General features: G+C 40.7%; 1 protein-coding gene across 1 annotated transcript in view; it reads right to left on the bottom strand.

The window, feature by feature from the left end:
• Window positions 1–23,399, bottom strand: part of LOC141052411 (polycomb group RING finger protein 3) — a 156,653-nt gene that overhangs the window by 54,124 nt on the left and 79,130 nt on the right. Inside the window, exon 2 of the mRNA XM_073549639.1 lies at window positions 21,580–21,697. Coding sequence (XP_073405740.1) covers window positions 21,580–21,688 — 109 coding nt within the window. The 5' untranslated portion in view covers window positions 21,689–21,697. The remainder of the gene's footprint in view (window positions 1–21,579; window positions 21,698–23,399) is intronic.

Genomic DNA, 23,399 nt, shown 5'->3' with positions numbered 1-23,399 from the left:
GTAGAATCATAGAATGGTAGAGTTGGAAGGGACCTCCTGGGTCATTTGGTCCAACTCCCTGCTCAAAGCAAGATTCACTAAATCATCCCAGACAGACATCTGTCCAGCCTCTGTTTGAATACTTCCATTGAAGGAGAAACCACCACCTCTCGTGGCAGCCTGTTCCACTCATTGATCACCCTTCACTGTCAAAAAGTTTTTTGTAATATCTAATCTGTCTCCTCCCATTCAGTTTCATCCCATTGCTTCTAGTCTTTCCTTGTGCAAATGAGAATAAAGATGATCCTTCTACAATGTGACAGCCCTTCAGATAATTTGTAGACAGCTATTAAGTCTCCTCTCAGTCTTCTTTTATGCAAGCTAAACATTCCCAAATCTTGAAACTATTCCTCATAGGACATGGTTTGCAGACCGGTCACCATTCTGGTCGCTCTTCTCTGAGCTTGCTCCAGTTTGTTGATGTCTTTTTTAAAATGTGATGCCCAAAACTGGACACAGTATTCCAGATGATGTCTGACCAAAGAGGAGTAGAGGGGGATAATGACTTCACGTGATCAAGACTGTATGCTTCTGTTAATACATTCCAGAATTGTATTTGCCTTTTTTGCTGTTGCATCATACTGTTGACTCATGTTTAGTTGATGATCTCTTAGTAAACCCAAGTCTTTTTCACATGTGCTGTTGCTTAGCCCTATTCATCCCAATCTATACATGCTTTTTTCATTTTCATTGCCCAGATGTATTACTTTGCATTTTTCCCTGTTAAAAACCCATTGTTAGTTGCTGCCCACTGCTTTAGTTTATTTATATCTATTTGAATCCTCTCTCTTCTCTAGTATTAGCTATCCCTCCTAACTTTGTGTCATCAGCAAATTTAATCAGTGTACCCTCAATTCCTTTATCTAAATCATTGATAAAGATGTTGAACAATACAGGTCTCAGAACAGAGCCCTGTGGTACCCCACTTGAGACATTCTTCCAACTGGATGTCCAGCCATTTACAACCACTCTTTGGGTCCGATCACTAAGCCAGTTATGAATCCACCTAACAGTTGCCTTGTCCATTCCATACTTAGTCATTTTTTCAATAAGGATGGTGTGAGATACTTTGTCAAATGCCTTTCTGAAGTCAAGATATACTGTATCTACAGCATTTCCCTGATCCACCCAGTCAGTGATTCTGCCATAGAAGGAAATTAAGTTAGTCTGACTGACATGACTTATTAGTTACAAACCCATGCTGACTCTAGTTAATCACTTCATTCTTATCCAGGTACGTATATACGTAATTTGTTCAAAGATCTTTCCTGGTATAGAACTCAGACTCATCAGCCTATAGTTGGCTGGGTCCACCTTCTTCCCCTTTTTGAAGATAGGAACATTTGCTCTTCTCCAGTCTTCCTGGACTTCTCCTGATCTCCAAGAATTTTCAAAGATTACGGAGAGTGGTTCAAATATTTCTTGTGCTATCTCCTTCAGTACTCGGGTGTAATTCATCTGGACCTGGATACTTGAATTCATTTATGTTAGCTAAGTATTCCCTCTCTAGCTTTCTGTTTATAGATAGCCTGGATTCTTCTATTTGGACAGTGAAGATCAGTTGATGTTATATTTCCTTTCTGGAAGAAAATAGATGCAAAATAGGAATTTAAAAGTTCAGCCTTCTCAACATCTTTTCTTACCACTTCATCATTTTCATCTTGTAAAAATTCTACAGCATTTTTTTACTTTTCTTTTACTTTTGACATATCCCCAGAATCCTTTTTTATTGCTTTTAACGTCTCTTGCAAGCCTTAATTCATTGTCAGCTTCAGATAATCTGATTCGTGCCCTGCAGGTTCTGCAGACCACATTATATTCTTCTTTAGATATGCCTCCCTCTTTCCATTTGATAAACACATTTTAAAAAGGAAGAGAGAAATGTTTAAGTTCTGTGTTCATCCATCCTGGCTTCCTTAAATGCTTCCTATTCTTCCCTCTTTCCGGAATAGTTAACGATTGCGCTTTGAGAATCTCATTTTTCAAAATTTCTCATCCTTCCTGGACATTTTTGTCCTTAAGGATATCTAACCATTGGATCCCTCCAATTCTCTTTCTGAGTCCCTTAAAATCTGCCTTTCTGAAATCTAACCTTGAAGTTTGAGTCTTCACAGGTCTTCCTCCTCTAGTTATCCAAAATTCTAAAATAGCATGGTCGGCTACCTCCTAGGGTCCCAACCACTCTTACCTCCTCAACCATTTCCTCCCTGTTTATAAGATTTTTCCACTACCTTTTGGAAGACAAAGTTGTCAGCAAGAGAGGATAACATTTTGCCTAACCTATTAGTTTTGCCCGAGAGAGAATCCCAACAAATGTCTGGATAGTTGAACTCTCCCATGAGCATCATGTCATATTTTTTGGAGAATTTGGCCGTTTGATGCATTAAGAGTTCATCCATATCTTCAGCTTGCACACGCGGCCTGTAGTAAATGTCTACAATGGTGTCCTTTCCGTTGTTTTCTCCTTGTATTCTTACCTCCTCCTCGTTTATCAAGTCTGTTTCTCGCAAATAAGTGGTATCCTTCTAGCCTTGTATTCCAATCATATGTATGATCCCACCAATTTCTGTGATTCCAATCACATCATATTTATTTTCCTGCGTTAGAAGTTCCAGTTCTCCTTGTTTGTTGCCCATGCTTTGTGCATTTGTATAAAAACATTTTAGTTTGTGATTGGTTTCTCTTTCTCCAATATTTTTATTATTTAGATTTTTTTTGTCTTTGTTCTTCCTTTCCACTTCTATTAGCAGAGTTCTCAATAGTATTTGTCAGGTGTATGGTTTTTCCTGGCCTTTTGCTTCCCTCATTGTTCTAGTTTAAAGCTCTACTGATGAGTGTAGCAAGGTCACTTCCAAATACATGTTTTCCAGTCTTCGTAAGGTGCACCCCATCTCCAGCAAGTAGTCCATCATATAGGCAATTCACTCCGTGTTCCAGAAATCCAAATCCTTGCTGACGGCACCATCGACGTAGCCAGTTGTTCACCTGCAGAATCTTATTCCACCTCCTTGTTCCATGGCCATCCAATGGGAGGATGGATGAGAAGACCACCTGCGCTCCCAGTTCTCTCACTTTCTTACCTAAGTTTTCAATGTCACTGCAGATTGTTTCCAGGTAATTACTTGCGATGTCATTTGTCCCCACATGTATTAGCAGGAATGGGTAGTCATCTGTAGGTCTGAAGAGTCCTGATATCCTGTCAGACACCGCTTTAATTTTTGAATCTGGAAGACAGCACACTTCTCTTGAGGTTATATCCGTCTGCAGTGACATATTTTCCTCTCAACAGGGAATCTCCCATAACCACAACTCTCCGTTTCTTCTTCACATTTATCTTTCTCCATCCAGGAGGACTCTGAGGGCATACTAGGTTGTTCTTTTTGGGCAAAGTATTTTCTTGATGTATTTCTTCATCAGGTGGGATGGCGAAGTGCGGGTTCTTCACATGTGGTGGCAGCGGTGGAATTCTACATGATTTCTCTGGTGACCTCCTTCACAAACCATAAAATATTTCACATTTCAAGAGTACATCTTTAGAAAAGTATGTCGTCCAATGAAAGCTACGAGAAAGATTTTACGGTCAGTACAAAAAAATCTTTTTTTCCCTCAGTCACTTATTTGTGGGATGCAGAAACCATGGGATGTTCAAGCTGTCCCTGGGGAGGGAAAACTAACTGCAGTACTGCAGAATGAAGAATACCAAAACGGAAGGTTTCTACCCATGCAACTACTACTTTTAATACCCTTTAGCTAAGACTTGCATCCTTAGATGCAAAGGTAAGAGCTCCACTGACATGTGGACAGTAGACTAAGTGGCGGCCCTATGTAACACAAGAACAGATGCCTGGAATCGTTAGAAACAGGAGGCTTCTACACCCATGGAGGATAAGAACCTTGGCGTGACTTTCCAAATTGGCAGACTGAAATCATAGATCAATACTAGCCCTAGCCATGACATATGCCAGAGAGACCGGGTGTCCCACAAGACAACAGAATGTCCAAACTCCACTGTGATAGGTAAAGCTGCACAACTCTGATTGTGTAAGGCTATGTGCACACATTGACTATTTGATTGCAGAAATTTCTGCAACGTATATGCATTTATACAAATTTGTTGGCAGCAAAAACTCAATGGAAAAAACGTGCATTTTTACATGTGTTTTTTGTTTCGCTTTTTATTTGTTTTTGAACAGTAGTGAATACTTTTTGGAGCCAAATAAAGATATTTTGAAAAAAGGGAAAAAAAAAAATTTGTAGTGTCCTTGTTCAACACCTTTTTTATTCCTATTTGCCTAGTCCCAGACTAAAAATACCAGCGCTCAGCTGCCCCAGAAATGGAACTTCATATCTGCAGCACCAGTTCTGGTTTTGCTTCTTCGTTTTTTCGCTCCCCTTCTTCCCAGAGCCATAACTCTTTTATTTTTCCATGAACATGGCCATATGAGGGCTTATTTTTTATGGGACGAGTTGTACTTTTGAACGACATCTTTGGATTTAGCATGTTGTGTACTTAAATGAGAAAAAAATTCCAAGTGCGGTGAAATTGCAAAAAAAAAGTGCAATCCCACAGTGGTTTTTTGTTTGGCTTTTTTGCTAGGTTCACTAAATGCTAAAACTGACCTGCCATTATGATTCTCCAGGTCATTACAAGTTCATAGACACTAAACATGTCTAGGTTCCTTTTTCTCTAAGTGGTGAAAAAAAATTCCAAAGCTTGCCAAAAAAAAAAAATTGGCGCCATATTCCGATACCCGTAGTGTCTCCATCTTTCGTGATCTGGGGTTAGGTGAGGGCTTATTTTCTGCGCGCTGGGCTGACGTTTTCAATGTCACGGCAACCAAAATACTGTAATTCTGGAGTTTCTATTTTTTTTCCAGCTACGCCGTTTAGCAATCGTGTTAGGCCTCTTTCACACATCAGTTTTTTGCCGTCAGGCGCGATCCGGCTTTTTTTTGTAAAACCGGATCCGGCAAAATGCAATGCCGGATCCAGTTTTTCCCCATTGACTTGCATTAGCGCCGGATCGCGCCGGATGACATTGCGTTTCATCCGTTTTTTGCCGGATCCGGCTACTTGTCTCATTCCGGCGTCTGGAAAAAACGGCTACTGTAACATTTTTTGTCTCCGGCGAAAAAGCCGGAAGCTCCGGATCCGGCGCTTCCAGCTTTTTGCTACAATGAAAGTCTATGGGCGCCGGAATGCGCCGGATCCAGAAAAAGACGGATCCAGCCACCGGATCCGTTTTTTTAAGTCTGCGCATGCTCAGATCCAATCGGCCAGCCCCCAGGAAACAGATATAACCTGCTAGACGGATCCAGCAAAAAAACGGATCCGTTTCTACAGTTCTCCAAAATTTATGCCGGATCCGATTTTTCTAAAAATAGCCGGATCCTGCCTGACGGCAAAAAACTGATGTGTGAAAGTAGCCTTAATCCTTTTTTTGATAGATCGGGCGATTCGGAATGTGGCGATACCTAATGTGTGATTTTTTTATTGTTTTATTTTGAATGGGGCGATTTAAACTTTTATGTTTTTTTCATATTTTTTAAAACTTTTTTATTTTAGCATGCTTCAATAGCCTCCATGGGAGGCTAGAAGCTGCCACAACTCGATCACCTCTGCTACATATAGGCGATGAGCAGATCGCCTATATGTAGCAGAATTACAGCATTGCTATGAGAGCCGACCATCGGGTGGCGCTCATAGCAATGCCTCTACAACAACCATAGAGGTCTCGAGGAGATCTTTGGTTGTGACGGCAATGCATCACTGACCCCCGATCACGTGAACCATAGTCTAGCCCAGTCTACGGGATGACTAGCTGGCGAAGAATACCTCTTATTGAGGGTCAGTTTTTTATGGGCATTTTTTTAGACAATGTTTTCACCAAGTTTAGTGAGCTATACTATAGTTCACACTGCTTCAATTTAGGAGCAGGTGCTCTTTTCCTTAAAGACATATAAACTCTACTGGCTATTCAGCTGTTTTTTTTGTGCGTTTGTGGTTGGGTGGTGATAGGTTGGTTTTGTTTTTTGGAATATACTATTAATTTATGTTGTCTTTGTAGCCCTCTATTGCAATAGGACTACTTTTATATATTTTTGTCAAATAAAAATATTGTTTTTATTGGTATTCAATAGGGCTTATATTTGATATTCCCCTCTTTTTCTGAGATTATCTGTATCGTTTTTTAAAAGCCCACCTTGTTCTAGGTGCTGTCAGTTATATTTGTCTTTATATATTCACTCTATTGTATCAAAAAAAAAAAATTTAGAAAAAAAAAATGCCTTGGGTTTTCTTTATGGTGGTTCAACTGAGTATACCCATATATTAGCAAATGCTTTAGGTCTCCCACCTGGACTTAGGGGGGCTTAGCCATATGCCGCACAGATGTTCCAGTATACAATTCCCGTTACTTGGTTGTGGCGTTCAGTATACGCTGTTTCTGCTTGCATTTTGTATCCTGACACTATGTGTTGGACTTTTTTTTTTGAGGTTTCTTTGCATAGTCTGCACCTTGGGTCTTGTGTGGTAGATTCCTGCTTCTATAGATCTTGTACTTAGTGCTTGCTCTTGTGCCACTATGATTAGTGCCTCTGTGCTGTCTCGGAGTCCAGATTTCTCCAGCCTTTGGTAGGATTTCTCCATGTCAGTCACTTCCATTATCTGTCGGTGGTATATATAGCAGTGCTTGTGTAGCTTAGTGTACATGCATTATAACTAAATTATTTCTTAGAAAAAAGAAATGGTGTGGGTTCCCCTGAAATTTTATTAACCAACAGAGGGAAAGTGGACAGCTGGGGGCAGGTGTTTATAGAATGAAAAAAAGGGTAATACCCATGGAGCTTCTCAGGCTATTAATATCAGCTTACAGCTGTAAACTTAGCCTTTTCTGGTTATTAAAATTGTGGGAAAAAAAAAAAAAATGATGTAGGGTCCCTTATAATTAATGACCAGTAAAGGCTAGCCAGACAGCTGCGGGCTGATATTAATAGCCTAGGAAGGGGCCATGGATATTGCCGCCCCCAGCCTAAAAACGTCAGCATTCAGCAGCCCCAGAAATGGTGCATCCATAAGATGCACCAAACCTGGCACTTAGCCTCGCTCTTCCCACTTGCCCTGGTGCAGTGGCAAGTGAGGCGATAGTTTTGGGGTTGGGGGTTGATGCTACCTTTGTATTGTCAGGTGACATCAAGCCCAAAGGTTAGCAATGCCCCAAGAAGATCCTGACGGCATCGCCGCCTGCCTCCTGAAAGGTGTTTTTTTTTCTTGTTTTCAATATATAGAATATTTATAATGTAAAATAGGTCACAGGTCAGTGAGGAATCAGTGACCTGTAAGAAGCCATACAAATGAATAGCTAAGCAGAGCACCACATGAAGATCCAACCACAGGCTGACTCGGAGCACAAGCAAATCATTAACTCAAAACTGATAATAAAGATTAAACAACCACAAGATGGTGTGACATAGTCATTGGCATAGTATGTGACAGTATGAGATATGTGTCACTGCGCATACTGGGGTCAGTGATGTAAAACCAGAGTGTTTTTGCCTCCAGCACGCTAAGTGCTGAGAGGGTTATTAGTAACTTATGTTATGAGCTGGTTTTAGTGGACCACCAAAAAGCGGGTGAGTGGAGGTACACCGTATCTCCACATGACAGGACCTGTGTGAGGTAAAGGTCATGTGACCATCATTTGGGTGTTAAACCTGCCAATGAGAGTCAATGTGTTGTGTATTGGGAGAGCAGGAACTCCCACATAGCTTATGGAGTAGCTAAAGGACTGTGCAGGATAACTGCAGGCGAAACCTGCAGGGCATGGACTCTTATGGACTGTGTTTTGTTTCACCGCTATGCCAGCAAGGCTCTGTTTATTTTGCTGAATCCTGCCAAGGTTTATGTTATCCAAAAAACCAGCAGGTGAGTCTCTACCAGAACGGTTCCTGTGTCTACTTGAGGACGCAGCCAAGTGTGTCAACCCCTCACAACGGATTTCTCTGAAATGTAAAGTGCTGTGGAATATGTTGGCGCTATAGAAATAAAATGTATTATTATTATTTCATCAACCAAGGCATCATTTTAATCAGTACAACGGTGCCGACCTGACATTGTCTGTAGGATACTTGGCACAATCCTGCTGACAGATTCCCTTTAACAAGCACTATGCAGTGAACAGAAGCATCAGCAGTGCCAATATTTCTGTAGGACCTGGTGATCACATGATAGCAGGGTGGCTACTCGGAATAGCAGCATTGCTGGGTCCTTAGAGACGTCGAATTAGCTCTGCCAGTGACTTCTGGTTCTGCAAGGTGTTGTTTCTCTACGTAAGAGAAAATCTTATGGATGCCCCAGTTACCACGGAAAGAATTAAAGGGGTTGTCCACCATTTGGACAACCCAGTCTCAATCAACAGGTTTGCGTTAGTAAAACCACACTTATACTTAACTCCGCTGTTGGCGCCATTAACGCTACTGGGGCTCATGCGAGATTATGTCAGGTGAGTCCTGCACCCAATCAGTGCTGGCATCACTTACACCGCCTTTGGAAGAATGAGACATCAAGAGAAAATCAGAGCTGCGGTTGACCGCTCACTTCCTCTTGATATCTGATACATCCAAAGGTGGGAGAGTGAAGCCAGTGTTGATTGGGTACAGGGCTCACGTGACAATCTTACACGAACCTTGGAACAGCAAGTGCCGACACTGCTAGAACGGCCCAGGCACCAGAGGAAAGTATAAGGCTACCTTCCCACGACAAGGTTTTGGTTAGTTTTTAAGCTGCAAAACTTTATTGACATACTTAGGTATGGATTACATGCGTTTTTGACGTGTTTCCACAGCAGAAATGACTTAAAACGCACGTGCCGTTTCTACCCACAAATTTTCCGCATTAAGTGCAAGTCTATGAGGAAAATCCACCCCAAAAAAACTGCGTATCCACAAGACAAGTGGACATGCTGCAGATCTGAAACACACAACACAGTCTACAATGGGTATGTGATTTCTATAAATCCCACCCACTTTGCTGCAACTGTAAGATGCTACATTTTCGCCACAGCAAAAATATGCAACGTAAAAAAAAAATGCACCAAAAGCTCATCGTGGGAACATAGCCTACCAGTTTTTTGTTTTTTTGAGAATGGAGATATCAGTAGTGGACAACCTATAATATGAAGAGAAATAAAGGGGGGGGGGGACAAATATGTTCCCCAAAGGTGTTTTTTAACCCCTGGGGAACAAATTAAGCAAAGTAAATAAAAAGCATATATAAAAAAATAATCTCATCACAGAAAATAAAGATGAAAACACAGGAAAATGAACATAGTGCATATAGGATAGCCGAATAAAGCCAATTATCCATAAGGAAGATTGAGCAAACTGATCAGATCACACTAAACACTTCCTTATGATCAACAATATGTTATGACTTTCTTCACAGGGTCATAATTCAGTATACAGTACTGTGCAACTGTTTTAGACCGGAGTGGAAAAAATGCTGTAAAGTAAGAATGCTTACTAAAACAGACATGTTAATAGTTACGGTAAGTTAATAAAATAAAAGACAAAGTGAATGAACAAAAGATAAAATCGAATAAAATCAATATATTTGTTGCAACCACCTTTTGCCGTCAGAACAGCATCAATTCCTCAAGGCACACTTGCACAAGGTTTTTAAAAGATCTTGATGGAGAGGTTTTTCCAAACATCTTTGAGAATGAACCACAGACTTCTGTGGAGTAGGCTCGTGCCAATACTTCTGTCTTTTCACTTAGTCCCACACAGACTCGAAGATGAGATGATGAGATCAGGGTTCGTGCGCTCCACATCGGTTTCAGGACTTCTTGTTCTTCTTTACGGTGAAGAGTAACTTATGTAACAAAATGCTATTAACTTGCATACAAATAAAGTTACTTAAATCTATGCTGTAGAGTATGTATACCAGGATGGTGATGAGGGGGCAATGTATACCTGGATGGGGATCATATACACTGTGTTCCAAATTATTATGCAAAAAATATTTCCTCATATTTTCTCTAAATTACCTATATGAATTGCAGTCATTGTTATTTTCCAGTCATCTACTATTCTAGTATAATTGCAATGTTTTTGAACAAACTGCCTATGAAAACACTCAAAATGCATGTTCCACATTATTATGCACAGCAGAGTTTTCAACCTTTTTATTTTGAACAAAAAAATGGTCAATTGTGGAATTATAAGCATTATCAGCATATTACAAAATGAAATCAAACAGTTTTCAAGTCAAAACTTTCTTCTAGGTGATGTTACCTTTGCACATAGGACCCTTGTTGGAAAGAAGCTTCTGAACTCTCTCGTCCATTGAATTTGTCAGTTTTTGGATGGTTTGTGCTTCAATTGTTTTGCATGTGGACAGAATACCCTCCCAGAGCTGTTGCTTAGATGTGAACTGCCTCCCGCCATCATAGACACTCCTTTTGATGATGCTCCAGAGGTTCTCAATGGGGATGAGGTCAGGGGAAGATGGTGGCCACACCATAAGTTTGTCCTCTTTTATGCCCATAGCAGCCAGAGATGCAGATGTGTTATTTGCAGCATGAAACGGTGCATTATCATGCATGAAAATGATCTTGCTGCGGAAAGCACGGTTCTTCCTCTTGAACCATGGCAGGAAGTGCTGTTTTAGAAACTCCACATAGATTATGGAGTTCATCTTTACCCCTTCAGGGATCCTAAAGGGGCCGACAATCTCTCTCCCCATGATTCCAGCCCAAAACATTACTCCACCTCCTCCTTGTTGGCACCTTAGCCGTGTTTTCATGGGGTGTCCATCAACCAGCCATCCTCCACTCCATCTGGACCATCGAGCGTTGCACGGCACTCATCGGTGAACAAAACAGTTTGGAAGTCAGTCTTCATGTATCGTTTGGCCCACTGGAGCCGTTTCTGCTTGTGTGCAGTGGATAGAGGTGGTTGACAGGATGGCTTACGCACAGCTGCAAACCTCTGAAGGACCCTGCATCTTGTTGTTCGGGGGACGTCGGAGGCACCAGCAGCTTCAAAAACCTGTCTGCTGCTATGACAAGGCATTTTTGCAGCTGCTCTTTTAACCTGACGCAATTGCCTGTTGGAAAGAGTCCTCAATTTTTCCTTATCAGCATGCACACGTGTGTGCTGGGAATCAGCTACATACTTCTTGATTGTGCGATGATCACGATGAAGTGTCTTGGCAATGTTGATTGTAGTCATGCCTTGACCTAAATACTCCACAATTTGCTGCTTCTCAGCAGCCGACACATCCTTTTTCTTTCCCATTTTGGCAAAAATTTTAGGCTGCTTAATAATGTGGAACAGCCTTCTTAAGTAGTCTTGCCTTTATTTGGACACACCTGCCAAACTAATTTGCACAGGTATCTGCAATTGCTTTCAGTGATATAAAGAGCCCTGACACACATCACCATCAATGAGTTTAAATGACAAACAAAAAAATTCTAACCTTATCACTCCGAAACTCTTTTTGCATAATAATTTGGAACACAGTATATATCAAGATGGAGTGACCATGTATACCTGGATTGGGGACATACATACCAGGTTGGGGGATATTAGTACAGAATTGGGGGCATTACCCCTCTAACAGTGTCAGCAGCAGACCCCCCCCCCATCTACCCACATAACAGTGCCTCATGACCACATTTTTTTCTATTTTCCTCCTCCAAAACCTAGGTGCGTCTCATAGTCCGAAAAATACAGTAATTTTCTCCTGGTAGTCAGGCTTTCAGTGTGCTGGTCACATGGCTTTAGAGCACTATTTACCCTATTAGACAATACAAAATTTGGTGGGAATGATTCTTTCAGAAATTAAAGTCCAAATTAGCAGGTAGATCAAAGCAATCTTCAAGTTTTCAGACCTTGCCAAAACAGGACATACAGACGGCTTGTACAAACTGTATTTTGCTGTACAAATTGAAATAATTCTCTGCTCGCTTCCAGTGCAGAAATAAAGAAAAGATACTGATCTCTAAAAATGTATCCAGCGCCTGCTTGTTTCTGGGGTTTTACACTGTCTCATCTGCACAACAGTGGTAGTGACAGTCATCTACCAAGGGACTGTCACTCCATGGTAGCAAACGGAAGGTGAATAAAAAAGTGACTTGTTTTGCCACTCTGTAATGGATAGGTGCTTGATGAATCCTTGTGAGGGAAAGGGATGTAAACGTGTGCACCTTGTAATCCCATTATAGTTGCATTTCTTATGCCCACAAACCTAATAAATTCACAGTGGAGGCACAGAACAAAATTAATTTTGTCACAGCTCTGCTAGTATGTTAAATCTTTATAAAAGGAAAACAGACATTGCTTTCTTGCAAGAAACACATTACTGTCAAAATAAACGTTACAAGATTACTAATTATAGGTTTCCTACGGTTTACCACAGTGCTCCCCCTGACTCCAAGTCCAGAGGTTCCTGCACACTCCTTTTCCCACTCAGTACTGTGGCGTTCACAGAATCCAGTACAGATGGAGAAGGCAGTCTTCTAATGGACAAAGTTCTCATAGGTTCTAATAAGGTTGTGTTCGCATCCCTGCATTTACCCAACTCTCGACAAGGCACTTACTGCATATCTAGATCAAGTGGCCATTTTTGCAGAATATGGATAGCTTCAATATAGCCTCTGACCCTTCTATAGACAACTCCATGGGGTAAATCCCCCCTCTTTCGCCCCACACGACGCTGTATATTGAAAAGCCTGCCGGACATCAATGGATTGACTCCTGGCGACCTCTCCAACTGGCAGACAGACTTCTCTTCCTATTCTAACTCTCATGAGTTCTATACAACAATTGACTATTCCTTGTAAGACATCAGGACATTTCCTTGCTTCTTAGAGCCAATATAGATAATATTTTCTCAGATCACACACTTGTTAGTGTCCCTTCCTGCCTTTAAAGCCAAACAATGCCATTGGTGCCTGAACTCAACACGCCTCAATAATCCAGTCGCGAGGACAGATTTACAAAATTCTCTTGACACTTATTTCATGGTAAACTCGGTTGAGGATACGGACTCTTGCATTGTATGCGAGGCACACAAGTGTGTGATTAGAGGTATCCTCATTTAGCATGGGGCCTGTAAAAAAAAGGGAATGTGCTGTGGGAGAGATTGAAAAACTAGAGCCAATTCTTTGGAATGCACTTCCCAGGTCAATACGATTAGTCCCCAGTCCCCACAATTTTAAGCGTGTCCTGAAAACGCATTTATTCAGACTGGCCTATCGCCTCAACACATTAACCTAACCTATCCCTGTGTGGCACAGCCAAAAATTTTACCATAACCAGGTTCCCAGCATCATGTTCCCACATGCTTTATGCATCCATTAGCCCTCTGTGTCTGTACTGTTACACACTTAACATTATGGCTGGTCCATACAATCAGGGCAACTGTTACCACCCACCTTTCGTGTCTACCTCTTTCCTCATAGACTGTAAGCTTGCGAGCAGGGCCCTCACTTCTCTTGGTATTTGTTATAATCTACTGTATGTGATTATTGTTATGCTGTAATGTCTATTGTCTGTACAAATCCCCTCTGAAATGTAAAGTGCTGCGGAATATGTCGGCGCTATAAAAATAAAATTTATTATTATTATTATTATTATTAGAGCCATCACAAACATTCTACGTCTGATGACATAAGGTCTTTGATAGTAAAATGTGAATCTCTGCATTCATTACTCCTACACAAAGCAAAAGCTGACCTCACTAAATGCCATCGTCATTATGAACACCGCAATAACAGTGGAAAGTCTCTGGTCAGAGTCTTAGGGTATGTGCACACGCTGCGGATTGGGGTGCGGATTCATCCGCGCAGATTTTGTAAAATCCGCAGGTCAAAAGACCTGCGGTTTTACCTGCGGATTGCTCTGCGGTTTTGCCCTGCGGTTTTTCATCTCCTCAATGGAGGAGATGGCAAACCGCAGCAGAATCTGCAGAAAGAATTGACATGTCAATTCTTTCTGCGGATTGAAAACCGCAGATAATCCGCGCGGAAAATTCCGCACCGTCTGCACTGCGGTTTTTGATTCCCATAGGGAATCATGGTACTGTACACCGCAGCAAAATCCGCAGCGTGTGCACACAGCCTTAAGAATACAGAGAGCCAACACATATATCTTTGCAATCATGGATCAAACGCAAAGATGCAAACACCTTCTTTCCAACATGGCGGATACTTTTAAAAACTTCTTCTCATTATACTCCGTAGACTAAACTAATCCTACACAAAGTGCCGACTGTAAATCACACATTCAAACATGCATCAAGGAGTCTGATTTTCCTTGTTTGATGTTGCAACAGATTCCCTCAAACTACCATTTACTATAGAACTACAAATAGATATTAACCCAAAATTCAGTGCCATGTCTGCCCATCTTGACTAATTTAACTTATTCTGACATACCTGTCCCCAGCATTTTCCTTCACCTGTCTATGTCCTTCCAAGCATATGTATCTTTTATATCAAGTTTATTATACGTTTTGTTGCATAATATGTATCACTGAGCACCTATATAATTTACCATGACTCGGTGTTTCTTATCCTATATAACACCTTTTTACGGTATATCCACCCATTGCTTGTTCCTCCGTTGTTTTCATGACATAAAGTTTGGTATTTGATATTTTAATGTATTTTTTCTAATAAAGTTCTTATTTTACGTCACTTCCATGATTTATGGTTACTCCATTTTTTCTGTCAACTACAAATAGCTGTAAAGGAAGCCAAAACGGGGAAGGCCCCTGGCCCAGATGGGTTTTCTTTACCATATTATAAGTTGTTTTTGGAATCTTTCTCCCCACCTTACCTCTAGCCTCAATGCTTCTTCAAGGAATCTTCTCTCCCGGGAGAGTCTCTGAGAGCTCATCTATCAGTTAACCATAAGGAAGGGAAAGACCCATCGCAATTCAAAAGTTACAGACCTATTTCCATAATTAGTATGGACATTAAGCTGTTCACGAAAATGATTGCATCCAGACCATCTCCACTGTTATCGAATATTATCCATGTAGATCAGACGGGATTTATGAGAGGTAGAGAGGCAACGGACAATACAACTAAGGCTTGGAACCTAATATATAGAAGAACAAGACTTAAATCTCAGCCCCTTATGATTTAGTCTACCATCGCAGAAAAGGCATTCGACAGAGTGAACTGGATAAATTATGAATGAAACACTGTCTTGACTGGTCTGAAAAACAATATGTCGCGCTGGATTTCTACCTTGTATTCAAAGGCAACCGATAGTGTTGGAATCCTTTCTTAGGTGAATTCGACCTAACAATAACACAGTGGGTCCCCGCTTTTGCGGCTTTCCTTATAAGATTGCGGCCTATGAGAACGATATGCTTTTCTTCATCAATAAAAAGACTATTTGTTCACCTATTTTGATGACAGAATTTAGTGTATATAATAGCCTATCAAATTTTAAAATTTTCCAAATCAGAAGCCTTGGGCTAAGTTCACACTAGGCGTTTTTGGTGCATTTTTTATTGATTTTTTTTTATTTTCAGTTGCGTTTTACAGTACCAGAAAAGCCTTTGAGATTTCAGAAATCTCATGCACACACACTTTTTTAGTCATCAGTATTTTGTGCCTTGCATATTTTTTTGGACATAGAGAATTTCCCTTCTTTCAGCGTTATTTACCCATTGACTTGAATGGGTGGTGAAAACATGCACAGGACAAGACAGGTAATATGTTTTGCAGCGTTTTTTGTGCCAAAACTTGATTCTATGGAATAGGACTTTTATTTCCAACATTACACTTTATCAGCATGCACACGAGAAAAAAATAGCATGCCAAAACCGCAGCAAACAAGGCATAAAAATGCCGCGAAAAACACAAGGAAACATGCCTTTTTTTCTGCAGCTGCTTTCATGCCAAGAGATCAGGTATTGCTGCAGAAAAAAAAACACCTAGCATGAACTTACCCTTAAACATCAATATTCCCCATTCAGTCCTGGCGCCCATGAAAACAGCATTTAGCATTAAATGGGCTAAGTCAGCTATAAAATATTTGTTACCAAATGACATTAAACTGACATACTATCTCAATTTTCTCAGATTACTTAAATCAATGGAGGAGAACTGCTTGAGATGGAAGAGGAATGCCTTTACTTGGATTGACAGAAGCGCAATCTTTAAAATGAACATTCTCCTTAATATCTTATAAGTCATTCAGGTGCCCATGAATGGCATTCCCTCTTCCTTCTTTTGAAGTCTTGCTATGGCCCCAACTAAAATTTATGTGGTCGGGTAATACTCCACGTATCGGTAGGGCCACATTCTATCGTCCAAAGTCCTCAAGGGGAATAGTGCTACCTGATTTCAAGTCATATTACATTGCCTCTCGCTTCTGTAGAGTTTTGCATTGGTGTAGGAATGGGTCTGGGAAAGCAAGGGTTAGGATTGAACAAAGTTTTACAAACATCCCTCTAACAACTACTCCTTGGCTAGATCTATCTAAGGTGTCTACTCAAACCCATCCTTTGATTGTGGCCACCTTTGCTTGAGCAATAATCCCTCTGTTCGTTCATCAATTCTGCTACTGTATTCCGCTATGTACCTTATCTTGGGTAATCCACATCCCCCTGTAATAGAGGATTACATTTTTCACTCCCGGTTTAACAATGACTATTTTAAAGTAACACATTTCGGACAAGGAAACATATGGGCTTGAAAGGAAACCCTTCAGGGCCTTGTAACTCCTTTGCCATTAGGACACTGGAGAATTGGTCAAATATCTCACTATCTTCACTCTTTCCCACCTACAGCCTTCTATAAATACGAAAAAACAATTTTTGAGGTGGAATGTTCGAACACCGGCCCCTTTAAGACATACTTTATCATACTCCTATTCCCTCCTGATTGAACCCCTGGACCAGTCAAAAACACACTTCCAGACAGAAGGGGCGAGAGATCTGGGTTGCAACTTGATGAAGGATCAGTGAGAGCGTATCTTCACCCTGATACATAAATCATCCATCAGTTTCCAGGAGGCAGGCTATAAACTACTACTATCTCTGAGGTATCAGGTCCCAACTTACTTGCACTCTATACTTCCAGATGCTAGTCCCATGTGTTGGAGATGTGGAGAGGAAGAGGGTGACCTACAGCTCTGGCAAAAATTATGAGACTACTGCAAAATTTTCAGTTTGTCTGATTTTTGTTTATAGGTGTATTTTTGAGTAAAATGTACTATTGACAACAGGTCTTCAAATTTCCAAGCACTAAATGTTGTATTTATTTTCAGAAAATGAGAAATGGTCAAAAGAACAAAAAATGCAGTGCTTGTAGACCTCAAATAATACTAAGAAAACAAGTTCATAATCATTTAGAAACAAAAATAATGTTTTAACTCAGGAAGAGTTCAAAAATCTATATTTTGTGGAATAACCATGATTTTTAATCACATCTTTCATGTGTCTTGGCATGCTTTCCACCAGTCTTTCACACTGCTTTTGGGTGACCTTATGCCACTCCTGGTACAAACATTTAAGCAGTTCTTCTTTGTTTGATGGCTTGTGACTAACCATCATCCTCTTGATTACATTCCAGAGGTTTTCAATGGTGTTCAGGTCTGGAGATTGGGTTGGCCATGACAGGGATTTGATGTGGTGGTCCTTCATCCACACATTGATTGACCTAGCTGTGTGGCATGGCGCATTGTCCTGCTGGAAAAACCAGTCCTCAGAGTTGGGGAACATTGCCTGAGCAGAAGGAATCAACTGCTTTTCCAGAATAACCTTGCATGCAGCTTGATTCATACGGCCTTAAAGATTAACCAGCCTAGTTCCAGTCTTGCTGAAGCATCCCCAGATCATCAGCGATCCTCCACCAAATTTCACAGTGGGTGCAAGACACTGTGGCTTATACGTCTCTCCAGGTCTCCGTCTAACCATTAGACGACCAGGTGTTGGGCAAAGCTGAAAATTAGACTGATCCGAGAAGATTACCTTATTCCAGTCCTATGGTCCAATCCTCATGGTCTTTGGCAAAACTTCAGCCTGGCTCTCTTTTGCTTCTCATTGATGAAAGGCTTTTTACTAGCTTTATATGACTTGAGCCCTGCCTCTAGGAGCCTGTTACAAACTGTTCTTGCCGTGCACTTCACCCCAGCTGCCATTTACCATTCGTTTTGTAGGTTACTTGATGTCATCATGTGGTTGCTGAGTGACATTCGAATAAGATGACGGTCAACCTGGTCAGTGGAGAGTCGTTTTAGCCCTCTGCAAGTGTGTATCTTTGTTGTCCCCAATGTCTGCTGCTTGACCTTGTTGTAATGGACTGCCGTCATAGAAATTTTAAGAATGGAGGTAACATGACGCTCACTGTATCCCTCTACTAGTAAAGCCAGAATTGAGCCCTTCTTTTCCTCACTCAAGACTTCAACTCCTTGGCATGGTTAAAAGTTATTTTTTCATTCCTTTTACTTTTGGGATATTACTAGCACTTGTTTTGCCATCCAGCTTGTCCTATTGCAAGAGGATTGTCAACACCACAGCAGGGTTTTTTATATTTTCCTTCGTTAACCCCTTAGTGACAGAGCTAGTTTGCAGCTTAATGACCAGGCCATTTTTTACAATTCTGACCACTGTCACTTTATGAGGTTATAACTCTGGAACGCTTTAATGGATCCCTCTGATTCTGAGATTGATTTTTCGTGACATATTTTACTTCATGTCAGTGGTAAAATTTCTTTGATAAGTCTTGTGTTTATTTATGAAAAAAACAGATATATGGCGAAAATTTTAAAACTTTAAATTTTTATGCCCTTAAATCAGAGAGATGTGTCACACAAATTTCTTAATAAATAACATTTCCCACATGTCTACTTTACATCAGCACAATTTTGGATGCAAAATTTTTTTTAGTTAGGAAGTTATAAGGGTTAAAAGTTGACCAGTGATTTCTCATTTTTACAACAAAATTTACAAAACCATTTTTTTAGGGACCACATCATATTTAATGTCATTTTGAGGGGTGTACATGACAGAAAATATCCAAAAGTGACACCGTTCTAAAAAATAGACCCCTCAAGGTGCTCAAAACCCACATTCAAGAAGTTTATTAATCCTTTACGTGCTTCCCAGGAACTAAAGCAATATGGAAGGAAAAAATTAACATTTAACTTTTTTTGCAAAAAATTTACTTCAGAACCAATTTTTTTTTATTTCCACAAGTGTTAAAAGAGAAAATGAACCACAAAATTTGTTGTGCACTTTCTCCTGAATACGCCGATACCCCATATGTAGGGGTAAACCACTTGTTCAGCGCACGGCAGCGCTCGCAAGGGAAGGAGCCCGTTTGACTTTTTCAACGCAGAATTGGCTGGAATTGAGATCGGATGCCATGTCGCGTTTGGAGAGCCCCTGATGTTCCTAAACAGTGGAAACCCCCAACAAGTGACCCCATTTTGGAAACTAGACCCCTTAAAGAACTTATCTAGATGTGTGGTGAGCATTTTGAACCTTCAAGTGCTTCACAGAAGTTTATAACGTAGAGCCATGAAAATTAAAAATAATTTTTTTTTACTCTAAAATGATTTTTTAGCCCGCTATTTTTTATTTTCACAAGGCTAACAGGAGAAATTGGACCACAAAAGGTTTTGTGAAATTTCTCCTGAGTACACCTGTCCCCCATATGTGAGGGGGAACCACTGTTTGGGTGCATGGGAGAGCTTGGAAGGGAAGGAGTGCCATTTTGGAATGCAGACTTTGATTGAATGGTCTGCGGGCGTCATGTTGCGTTTGCAGAGCCCCTGATGTGACTAAACAGTATAAACCCCCCACAAGTGATCCCATTTTGGAAACTAGACCCCCGAAGGAGCTTATCTAGATATGTGGTGAGCACTTTGAACCCCCAAGTGCTTTGGAGAAGTTTATAAACGTAGAGCCGTGAAAATTAAACATCTTTTTCTTTTCCCTCAAAAATGATTTTTTAGCCCTCTATTTTTTATTTTCACAAGGCTAACAGGAGAAATTGGACCACAAAAGTTGTTGTGCAATTTGTCCTGAGTACGCCGATACCCCATATGTGGGGGGGAACCACTGTTTGGGCGCATGGGAGAGCTCGGAAGGGAAGGAGTGCCATTTTGGAATGCAGACTATGATGGAATGGTCTGCGGGCATCATGTTGCGTTTGCAGAGCCCCTGATGTACCTAAACAGTGGAAACCCCCCACAAGTGACCCTATTTTGGAAACTAGACCCCCCAAGGAGCTTATCTAGATGTGTGGTGAGCACTTTGAACCCCCAAGTGCTTCACAGAAGTTTATAACCCAGAGCCGTGAAAATAAAAAGTCTTTTTTATTTCCACAAAAGTGATTTTTTTTTAGATCCCAATTTTTAGACCCCCAAAATTGGTAAATCGTGGAAACCCCTCAATTATTGCTACAACCCTAACCCCAACTCACCCCTAACCCTAATCCCAACCTTAACCCTAATCCCAACCCTAATCCCTAATCCTAATTCGCCCTAACCCTACTGTAATTCTAGCCCTAACCCTAGCCCTAACGGAAAAATGAAAAAAAAAAATATTTTCTTTATTTCATTTTCACTAATTTTTTATAGATTATCATAGTGATCAAAATGAATGAATGAAATCTGCCAGCTGGAGCCGGCAATTCCCGGCGGGCGCACTGCGCATGCGCCCGCCATTTTCCCCCGGATCCAAGATAGCGGCGGCCACCGGAGGACGTCGGCGGGACGCAGGAACACCGGGAGGGGACCGAGGTTTATTTTCTTCTCTTGTATTTTATTTTCTTTCTTATCTTACTTTGTTCATCTTCATTTTCTGGAATCTATCAGTAGTGTGAAGTATCCACAATCAATGATGGTTTTGGGAGCCATCTACTGGTGTAGGTCCACTGTGTTTTATCAAGACCAAAGTCAGCGCAGTCGTCTACCAGGAAATTTTAGAGCACTTCATGCTTCCCTCTGCCGATAAGCTTTTTGGAGATGGAAATTTCATTCTCTAGCAGGACTTGGTACCTGTCCAGACTGCCAAAAGTACCAATACCTAGTTTACAAACAACAGTATCACTGTGCTTGATTGGCCAGCAAACTCGCCTGACCTTAACCCCATAGAGAATCTATGGGGTATTGTCAAGAAGATGAGTGACACCAGACCCAACAATGCAGACGAGCTGAAGGCTGCTATCAAAGCAACCTGGGCTTCCATAACACCTCAGCAGTGCCACAGGCTGATCACCTCCATGCCACGCCACATTGATGCAGTAAATGATGCAAAAGGAGCCCCGACCAAGTATTTAGTGCATTTGCTGAACATATATTTCAGTAGGCTTATATGTCAGGGGAAGAGCCCAGGAAGCCCCATACACACTAGACTGTTGTTTGAGGACCTTTAGCATGCTGCTCATGGTAAACATCTTGCGCTGTTTTACACAAAGCGGAAAATTCTTTTTGCACCATTTAAAATCTTGTCAAAAATATGATATAAAAAATAAACTAAAATGCGGAAAGCAGGCTGTGTAATACATACAGGTATGTAAGCACTCCGTCACAGTAGTAGCATCGATGAGATAGCCATTGCACAAGCGACATGTAATATGAGCGTTGATGTCCCAGAGTTTTATCTTCCGAGTCAACATCTTTGGTGTCTGCAAAAAAAAAAAAAAAGTTTGAAAAAGGTTAGCTATCTTTTTTCTTTAATCTTCTGTAAGACTCCTAAAGAAAATATTCCATTAATTGAACCTTTTTATTATTGCCAACCCTGAGAGGGTCCAAAAGAAGAGATTCACTATTTTCATCATCAATAGTAAACTATAACACAATGTGAGATCCATGGCACAAAAACCACCAATGATGGCCATTTTTTACAGGAAAGGCAGTGCTGTATTGCCAGAAAATATGACTATTTACACCCAAAGTATGGAGTAGGACTTTTTATTTTTTACTTCTTTTGTAGGTTGCAGTAACTACAATTGACAACAGCGCCATAACCACTGGTTGGGGAACACAGCTATAGGGCAATATAATTATTGCGGAGGACTAACTACTAATAATAAGGCAGTGGATGTAGAAGAGCAAAATGTTTTGGTGCCTAGCAAGCGGAGCCCTGCAGCCAACATATGTGATGCATGGCAGCTTCTTCTGAATATGGAGACATAGGAGGCTCTGAAGCACGCCTGCGCATTACACCAACTCACGGAAGCCCCACCATGCATTTCACTACGTACGCTGCATCATTAAAAACTAAACAAAACTACTTCATGAACCAAGCATATGTCCACTAATGCATGATATATATACACACACACACAGAAATATAATATACATATATTATAGAACATCTGCAGATCTAACTAGATGCATCACTGACAATGAAGGTGGAGAAAAAAGATAAAACACATTAAACACTAAGCACCAAATTCTAAAGAAAAAGTCTCCAGCAGTTCACAGCTCTAACCACTAGATGGTAGTAAAAGACAACAAAGTTTTGCATATCTACTTTTGACAGCTAAACTTTAACCCTTTCGTGACAGAGAATATTTTCACCTTTGTGACCGGGACCATTTTTTTTTTCAATTCTGACCAGTGTCATTTTATGAGGTAGTAACTTTGGAATGATTCAACGGATCCCAGTAATTCTGAGACGGCTTTCTTGTGACATATTGTACGTCATCAGAGTGGTAAAACTAGTTCGATATAACTTGGGTTTATTTCTGAAAATATCGGAAATTTGGTGAGAAACTTTTACATTTATATGCCACACAAAATAATTACCGTAATAAATAACATTTCCCACTTGTCTACTTTACATCAGCACAATTTTTTAAACATTTTTTTTTTGTTACGAAATTATAAGGGTTAAAAGTGAACCAGTGATTTCTCATTTTTCCATAAAATTAACAAAACCATTTATTTATTTTGGGACCTTTTCATATTTGAAGTGGCTTGGAGGGGTCTATATGACAGAAAACACCCAAAGGTGACACCATTCTATAAACTGCACCCCTCAAGGTGCTCAAAACCACATTCAAGAAGTTCCTTACAAGTTACCCCTTAGGGTGATTCACAGGAATTAATGGAATGTGGAAGGAAAAAATTAATATTTAACTCTTTAGCCCCATAACTTTCATTTGCACAAAGTTAACATGATAAAATGCACCCCAAAAGTTGTGCAGTTTCTCCTGAGCATGCCAATACCTCATATGTGGTGGAAAACTACTGTTTGGGTGCACGGCAGACGGGTTGGGGTGATTTTCAGGCCTCCCAGACCTGACAAAGGTGCCTGGGGGATTAAGACACTACAGGGGGGTCATCAAGAGACATAGATACAGTCAGGCTATAGACACACAA

The sequence above is a fragment of the Dendrobates tinctorius genome, unplaced genomic scaffold (assembly GCF_039654945.1).
Source record: "Dendrobates tinctorius isolate UK_male_01 unplaced genomic scaffold, ASM3965494v1 ptg000160l, whole genome shotgun sequence".
NCBI classification, from domain to species: Eukaryota; Metazoa; Chordata; class Amphibia; order Anura; family Dendrobatidae; genus Dendrobates; species Dendrobates tinctorius.
This window is presented reverse-complemented; position numbering and strand designations above follow the sequence as displayed.